This window comes from Gymnoscopelus braueri (assembly GCF_963280865.1).
Source record: "Gymnoscopelus braueri genome assembly, chromosome: 3".
NCBI lineage: Eukaryota > Metazoa > Chordata > Actinopteri > Myctophiformes > Myctophidae > Gymnoscopelus > Gymnoscopelus braueri.
The window spans coordinates 8558553-8567481 of NC_137612.1; the positions used below are offsets into that span (position 1 = coordinate 8558553).

The 8929-nt window shown below is 40.1% G+C and overlaps 1 protein-coding gene across 1 annotated transcript; it reads right to left on the bottom strand.

The window, feature by feature from the left end:
• Positions 1-6592: 6592 nt before the first annotated feature.
• Positions 6593-8047, bottom strand: LOC308081763 (ammonium transporter Rh type B-like; the record flags this gene model as incomplete). Its single annotated transcript, XM_080423387.1, has 1 exon — positions 6593-8047. One exon carries the CDS (start codon positions 8045-8047, stop codon positions 6593-6595), a length of 1455 nt encoding a protein of 484 aa, XP_080279513.1.
• Positions 8048-8929: the final 882 nt, after the last annotated feature.

Below are 8929 nucleotides of genomic sequence, written 5' to 3' on the forward strand. Positions count from 1 at the left end.
ATTGCGAAATGTTGTGAGCTTGCAGTTCCGCAGAATCTGTTTTAACACTTTTTCCTATAATGGCATGCCCAAAATAAGGACACACAGGTTGGAATTGGTTAACCACTTGAACCCCAGCATCCATGTTCTACAGGGAACATTAGCCAAAAATAGCCGATCTACAAACTTGGTTGTACAGAATGACCATTTTTAATGTTTTTCATAACCGTTAAATCGAAACTTGTTAATAAGCAACCATTAACCGATAAGAATAAAATGTAGGCTACTGTTTAGAATGGAGGAATGTTTGTGACTCACTCAGGGTCTGGGGTAACTAGATTAGGGGACACTCTTATAAAATTACTTGAAGTTTGTGACCACAAGACCGTGACAAAAAAGAACAAAATGTTCATACAGTAGTGAACCATTTAACCAGAAACCGTTAAGAATTAGCTAGTTTTGAGTGGCATCCACTATAGGTTCACTAGATTTTATACAGTATGTTTCATCCATCATCAATAGCGTCCTGGCTGAATAATGGTCTAACTCTCAACTCGGTTCTTGAAACACATCATAAGAGCTTCATGTGCCCTTATCGGCCAGATGCTCAAAAACATTAAAAAAAAAGAAAAGAAAAGAAAAAGAAAAGAAAAGAAAAAACCTTTCCTTCATACGAACATGTAAACACTTTCACCTTGCCAGCCTGAGCTGAATAATGATCTAACACTCAACTCATGGTTCTTGAAACACATGATAAGACCTTGTGCTCTTATCAGCCGGATGCTCAAAAACCTTTCCTTCATACAAACATGTTAACACTTTCACCTTGCCAGCCTTCCTCCACTAGCCTGGTAACCCCCCCCCCCCCTTCCGGAAATCTCATTTGCATTTGATTTCAGGAAATCAAATGCAAATGAGATTTCCGGAGGGAGGGTTTACCAGGCTATGCCTCCACTACTCTTCTCTCAAGGACGCTTCCATACCAGGGACCTGTGCATGCACAGAACACACTGAAATATCTAATCAGAGCCTGTGCATTACAAAGGACTGGCACAGAAATGATCCTTTCAAACATCAAAAGGCATAAATGCAGTATATGAAGCAGGCCCTAATAAGTTACCATAATTGACATATGTCCATTGTTGTCAAACGGTTAACCACGAACACGGTCTTGTGGCCCCCGACTTCAAGTCATTTGACAATTGTGGCCCATAATCTAGTTGAATACCCCTGGCATAGAGACAGTGTAGTGCCTCAGTAATCTAGGATCATATACAGTAGGTAACCATGAAGAACCAGTAATCAGTCTAAACATTATCATATCAAAATATAATATGTTTGTACATTGAAACTATACAAACTCAGGGGCGTAGCACCAAATTCTGGGCCCTGGGGACAAAGATTCACTGTGGGCCCCCCTTTGATTTTTTTTTCTTTAAAAAATACCAAAAAAATCTTTTATTTTTTCTTTGGGGGGGGGGGCCCTATTAACTCAGTCCCACTTACACCCCCCCTGTGACGCCCTTATACGATGCCAGGTCAACAAATGAACCTGGCTTCTGTCTAAATAACATGCTGTCTAAATTACATTTTGACCTTTGCATAAGACTGCATGGTCGTCAAGGCTGGGGAAAGTTGTGAAGAGATTTATTGTAGATGGAAAAGAACGGTTCAGGTAGAGTTCAGTAGGTCTGTTTCACTAAGAGTAGAGGGTTTAAAAGGTTAAATGGCTACATGGTCAGTGAGCAGTTTTATGAACATTATAACATTCCTTTCCACCTACAGCAGTGCACTAGGGTCTGACATCTCAGGCTTGCACGTTGCACTGTACTTTGTATTGTCCAGCGTCTTATCTTGTTGGGAAGTGGAGATAACCTTTTATATTCTTTAATGGATGATTATTCAGTTCATTATGGTTACCCTTTAACATATGATAAGAAGGGACTGTCCTTCGTGTGGAAGGCATTGTGACTAAAATATGTAAATCACAGCAAAAATCAATGATGTGGGCATTATGGTTTGGCACCTGGACAATGGAGTCCTATGATCTGCATTTCTTTTGGTCTCTGCTCCAGTAAAGTCCTGAGCGTTAATTTAACAATGAGAGCATAAAATGGACCCTTTAATGGTCCATTTTTACATTTTCATAGTTAAATTAACACTCTGGTAATTTTCCAAAGGCTTTGAAAACCCCTTTTAAAAAGTGTGGACTTCTCTAAATCTACCATTATAGCACTAAGTAAATTAAGTGAACAAGTTGTCTTCCAACAACCATGAAACTTTTTAATCTTTAAAAAAAGGATAACTTTGATAACTTCTTATTTGGATTTCATCCCACCACAGCACTGAGACTGTTCTTATTAAGGCTCATCTAACTGATTCAGAAAAGATGTTCATGCACTCAACACTGTAGACAGTACAACACTGCTAGACAAACTTGGAAAACTGGGTTGAATTCGGGCCTGAATTGGTACAAATCTTACCTTCAAGACAGGGACAGTTGTCTCAATAAGGCAACTGTACGCATCCAAGTGACAACATTTCACATGGAGTTCCCCAAGGTTAAATCCTTGGGCCTCGATTGAACGTGTTTGCGTCAAGTTCATAAAGTCAAAACTGAGATAACTGTATTTAGTGCCAAAGGAAAAAAGGGTCAAAGTTAGTATTTCAAGTCAATAATGAACCCTAACCCTACTACATTATCATAATATTATATACAGTGTGTGTGTGTGTATATATATGCTTTAGTTAGATCTGGCTCGGGAATTGAACCTGCGACTTGCTGTCAGGCTGCCGTAGAGCCTATACGTGGTATTCGCCTTAACAGCTAATCCATCGGTGCCCCACCTTTGACCCTTTTGACCCAAAAGTAATCATCTCTTCGGTGCAGCCAAAGAGGTGTGTGTGTGTGTGTGTGTGTGTGTGTGTGTGTGTGTGTGTGTGTGTGTGTGTGCGCGAGCACACACGTGCATGCACATACGTGCATGTTAGAGTGTCTTTTTAAGGTACGAGGCATGTAGATCTGCAATTTGACATTTGAGCAAATCTTTGAATATATATTTTTAAAGCGAACATTTGTAACTCAAAATATTGCTTCTGGGGGTCCCTGGAACAAAATATAAGTCATTTTTGGGGGTGAACTTCAAGGGATTTCCAAAGCCTTTATAAAATTATCGTGTTAATTAACTATGATGAGAATGTAAAAATTGACCATTTAAGGGTTAATTTTATACTAAAATGTTAAAACAACACTCATTGATTTTACTGTTTGGGTGCAGAGAGCAACAGCATACCGTTGTCCGAACCACAATGTACACATCATTGATTTTCCCTGTGATTGACTTTGTTCTGCGATTTAGGCACAATGCCTTCCACTTGAAGAACAGTCCAACTCCTTATCATATCTTAAAGAGTGACCATGAATTGAGCTTGTAGGTCGGCAACATGCCACACATACTGTACAGCACTGCTTTAGGAAAAACAAGAAACATTGAACATTGAACTAATGACTTGATATAATATATGAACAGGATTGTGAAAATCCATCCATACCTACAGTACATAATATTTCCGTAGTATTTAATATCTCAATCTCAATCATAATACATTGATAATGCATGATAATACCCTTTGATCTTCAAAATAGCACTGCTGGCGTTATTGCACTATTATATTGATGCTGTAATGTATTACACAATTTATGAAGTGTTGTCAAGACAATAAACTTGGTACCGATCGATATTAGCGATAACTATAGCGATATTAGATAACTAGTCATAAATATCTACTGTACCTCCTCACCGCGCACGTCCGTGGAAAACACACTGTTTCTGTATGCTGTAGGGAATATTTAAGTCCAAAAACTTAAGTTTATGAATGTGTTGAAAGTTTTTTAATTCAACACACAACGTAAATTAAATGATTAAGGTTATCATTGCTGCAATTGTTGCCACTGATTCATTTTTGAAGGGGTCCTTGACTACAATAAATGAAGGCAAGAGAGATAATACACAAGAGAGAATATATGTAAATAGACAGAGCATGGAGAGACAACAATCATTTTTATCATTTAGCACTGGAAATTTCACTCGGAAAGAACAACCAGGTTCTTGAATTCCAAACCTTTAAGCAGGTTATTCAACTAAAACGATGTTGAGGTTTGGTAGACATCTGGGTTGTTGAGCATGATATAAGTTAAAGCATTGGACTTTTTGAATGTTTAATATTGTCAATCACCGTTCTCCATTGTCTGTGATCCATTAACCAGAAGGAATGTTTCTATTCACTCTTATTGGTGAACAGGCCTATAAATCGCAATTTTCACACATAAATGGATGCAAACAAAGCAAATTCTGCCAATAAACCAGTCCTGGTACATCATTTGGGGGAAATGAAATGGCTGTGTTCATGTTCATGTGTTCACACCCTTGACAGAAGTTCTCTAACACAACACAAATCTATAGTTCACCCAATAGACGCCAAAGATGAAAACAACAACCTACTGATAGTGCTTTCATATGATATCATATGTATGAGTTTCCAAACAGGAAAGTCAGGGCAATCGGGATCCTGGATGCAACACAAAGTGACATAAGCACAACTCAGCCAATCACAATTGCTTTCAGAGATGCCGATGTTTCATGATGATCAATTGATCATATATGTCTCCTGTCATCTTCACGTAGGCAGGTAGGCTACTGTATATACTGAATACAGATGAGCAGCCACACGTATGGCAGAAGATAAACAATCACCTCCATCTTTCTTTCAATTTTCCGACCATATTTGTTCCGTCATAAAATGCTGTTCACCAGTAATATTAGAGGCCAAATGTCATGGTGGCAAAGATGCCTCAGTGGTGTGTAGTTGCTGAAGATATCATTGTACTGTACTGATGGACTGATTCCGCCCATGTTTTTTACATCATAAAATGCTCTTCACCATTAATATTAGAGGCCAAATGTCATGTTGGCAAAAATGCCTCAGTGGTGTGAAGTTGCTGAAGATAACATTGTACTGTACCTTACCTATGCAAAGATAGCCACAACAATAATTAAATCAACTGGAATCTGATGTTATCAGACTATAGACTTTGGCTGGTACAGTTAAGACAGACTAAATGTAATAAGAAAAGATAACCTCATCTATCACTTATTGTCCAGCCTTTCATAGAAATAGCTAACCTTGATCAGTCCATTCATGACCCATCTCAAAACACCCTTCACTATCAAAAGTCCTTGAGAAAGTGATTTAGAATCAAATTGTTACATTCCATGACTCCATGACCTCTAATTATCTATTTTCGGGCCGGGACACAGAAACTGTTTTATTCCATGTGTTGCTGATGCTGTCTCTGGTTCAGTCTGTATTTTACTTCATAATTCATTTACCATCATCTTAAAGATTATGTAGATATAAATGGTTTAGATGCTATCTTTTTGACAGGTATTTCTCTGTTGGAATAGCTAGTATTTTCATCTCTGCCAACTGCATAGACGAGGTGCACCACAATGCAAAATTCTGGGTCCCATTCTATTTTCAGCATACATCCCAATCAGTAAATCATCTGCAGTTGGTTCAAAATGCAGCTCTTAACTGGAACTAAGAGAAGGGACCACATTACCCCCCGTTTTAACATCCTTCCAATTTAATTTATAATTTAGAATGTATTGATCTCATACAAGGCATTAAGTGGACTAGCTAGCCCCATGCAGGCTATATTTCAGAACTTTTAATATCAGGGTGTAATCTATAGTCATCAGATAAAGCAAACTGGACAGTTTATGACCAACGTAAACGTCTTTTAATGACCTACCACTCATCAATGCGATCGATTGAATACTTTATTAGCAGTTTGCAAAATAAAGCACAGGACAGTACAGTTCAATGCATGGTTTGCTAAGAGGATTTCAAACCCAAGAAAGCCTATGGCATTGGGGTACTCAATTCATCGAAACATTTAATGACAGACAAAATATACACTACTATGCAAAAACATCATATAAACAGTTTGAAATGTATGCGTCTTCTTTTCATACTTCAGCTGTATCTTCTTTTAAATATCAGCAGATAAAATATATTTGGAAACTTGCATTTAATTGTTTAAAAAATAAGGGCATTGCAGTCACAAGTATGATTTATTATGACATTATTTTTATATTATATATTAACATTTTTTACAATACAATAGCACAGCATCATGAACATACCGTTACACATATTTCAATCACTGCATTTAGAAGTGCACATTCCCCACAAAACAACATTTTTACAAAACAGTGTACACAGTTCTTAGCCACAAAAAAAAATCTAAATTATTTCGAAAATAGACGATTTACTCACAACGCTTCACACCGCGATGCATTGTGAGCTTGTAGATCGGCTATTTTTTGACAAAGGTTTCATTTGAGTTTCTCTCCTACAATGACATGCCCCAAATTGGGACACCAGGGTTTAGCTGGATTAATTCATTCCCAGCCCAAGTCTCTGACTTTGGGACCTACAGTAGGTAGATAACCAGGTATAATGAAGTATATGGCAAACACCAATAAGCCTGTCATTTCTTGACCAATAATTTAAGAGCTCAGACCTCAATGTCCTATTGTGCTCAGTCTTAGACTTTGGTTATGTCATTGTCATTGTGGAAGCTCTTTGCCCCATTGCTGCTGGGAGGTATCAACATTGCAATTCTTTCAAAGTCAGTCGGCGTGTCAAAGAAAAGTTCATCATCGAAACACATCTCGTCAGAGGGAGAAGCCAGGTTGGGCAACTTCATAACAAAACCAGTCAGAACCCCGCCAACAAACGACGCCGCGATAGTGGTGAAGATTGCAGCCACCTGGTAGAGGGCTTGCTCCTTGGCGGAACGGCCCAGGCCAGCCTTCAGTCCGGGAATAAGCAGCCGTAGCTCTGCCAGTCTGGGGTCTCCTTCAACTGGGGCACGGTGGGTGAAGATCTCCCACATACTGGGCCCATAGGTTTCTTCAGTAGCTAGGAGGATGGCACAGATGCCTGCCGTGGACGATATGAGGCCAGTAAGCCCATGGAGATTGTGAATTCCGCACTGGTCCTGGATTCTGAGGCGGCTGGCCAGGAACGGGGTCAGGTATCTGTAGCCGAAGAAGCAGGCGGTGCAGCCCATGACACCCAGGGCGTACGCAGCTGCAGGGGAAATCATCATGTCCACGGAGGCACCGACAGTCACGCCACCGGCCAGAGTCACGTTCTGAATGTCAGCCATGGTGAGCTTGCCTCTCTTGTTGAACACCGCTGAGAGTGCAAAGGCAGTCATGGTGGAAGAACTCAGGCCTATGAACGTGTGGAGTATAGCTCTGTGCTGGTCGTCGCCTTTGATGGTCAGAGCAGAGTTGAACGAGGGCCAGAACACCCAGAGGAATAGAGTTCCCATCACAGAGAGGATGTCCGAGTTATAACCTGTGATCTCTTTTGGGTGCCCCTTGTTCAAACTCGGCCGGTACAGCATGAATGTCGCCCCCAGACCGAAGTAGCAGGCAAACAGGTGAATAAGAATAGACCCACCGGCGTCATTGATCCTTAGGTACTTCAACACCGCCCACTCTGTTACACAAAAGATAGGGACCTCCAGAAGAGCCATGACCAAAAGTTGCACAGGGCTGGTCTTTCCTATCACAGCCCCGAAAGAGATGAGCACCACAGCGCACGCAAACTCTGCATAGATCAGGTTGACCACCCCGAGATGGATTTTGCCATCATCGTGGTAAAACTGAAAGTAGCCTTGAACCACAATCGCCCACTGGACTGCAAAGGTGGCAGTGAGGAAATTGAAGACCATTCCACTGAAGCCGTACATACGCATGAAGGCCAAAAGGCAGCCGAATCCGATGAAGATCATCACCTGCACGTCAGCGAAGAAGGGATAGTCACGGTACACAGAGTTGTCCATGGGATTGGTCTCATTGTTTTGCATCTTGGCATTGGCATCGTCATCGTAGGTGACAAAGCCCGCGTAGAGACCCAGGAGAATGACCTCTAGCACCAGCACCAGCACTGGGAGACGCACCCTCAGACTGGTGTTCCTTCTCATCATTATACAGTAGTGTGCAGCCGATTGTTTGGAATGATTAGCTACTCCAACAGGCAACAGCACTACTCTCTTTTATACTGCCTCTCTGTTAGATAAGAGAAGCTACCAGCAGATTCAGTACATGACAGGACAGTCAGGACAGTGGTGATGTACTTTGGCCGGTCAATTCACTTCACTCACAGTTGCTTTTTGGCAAGATATCTCCGCTTAAGGATTTCGTAACCTTAGTCTCCACAGACACAGCTGCCAAAACATTTTTGAAAAAAAAAAAAAAAAAGATTTGTAGGGGTACAACAGTTAGTAAATACAAAATAATGAATAGAATTTCCATTCATACACCATCAAAGGTTGTGGGGTAGCCTACTTCACTCAATCTACACCTCTATCCCAAACTTGACCATGGATGGATGGGCAGCTTATTGAACACATCTAGTTCTCTAAAGTAAAGACATACTGGCTATATTAACAAACAGGTTAACAAACAGGTTCATAACTGATTTATAAACTAATCAGGTCGGTTGTTACAGTGTATCATTTCCTTTTCAAGTAACTAGGAATATGAGTCATCATGACATAATGTTTCCCCATGCCAATAAAGCCCCCTTTGAGTTGAAAATTGAGAGTTGAAATGCAGTGGTGGAAGATGTACTCAGATATTTTACTTAAGTAAAAGTAGCGATACCACAATATAAAAACACTCTGTTACAAGTAAAAGGCCTGTGTTCAAAATGTTACTTGAGTAAAAGGACAAAAGTATTGGTATCAAAATATACTTAAAGTACCAAAAGTAAAAGTGATAAAATAAAAGTGCAAAAATGTTTGAATATAGTATATCTATAGATTGGCTATATTCAAATAGCCTATGTACAAAATAGGGCTAAAGTG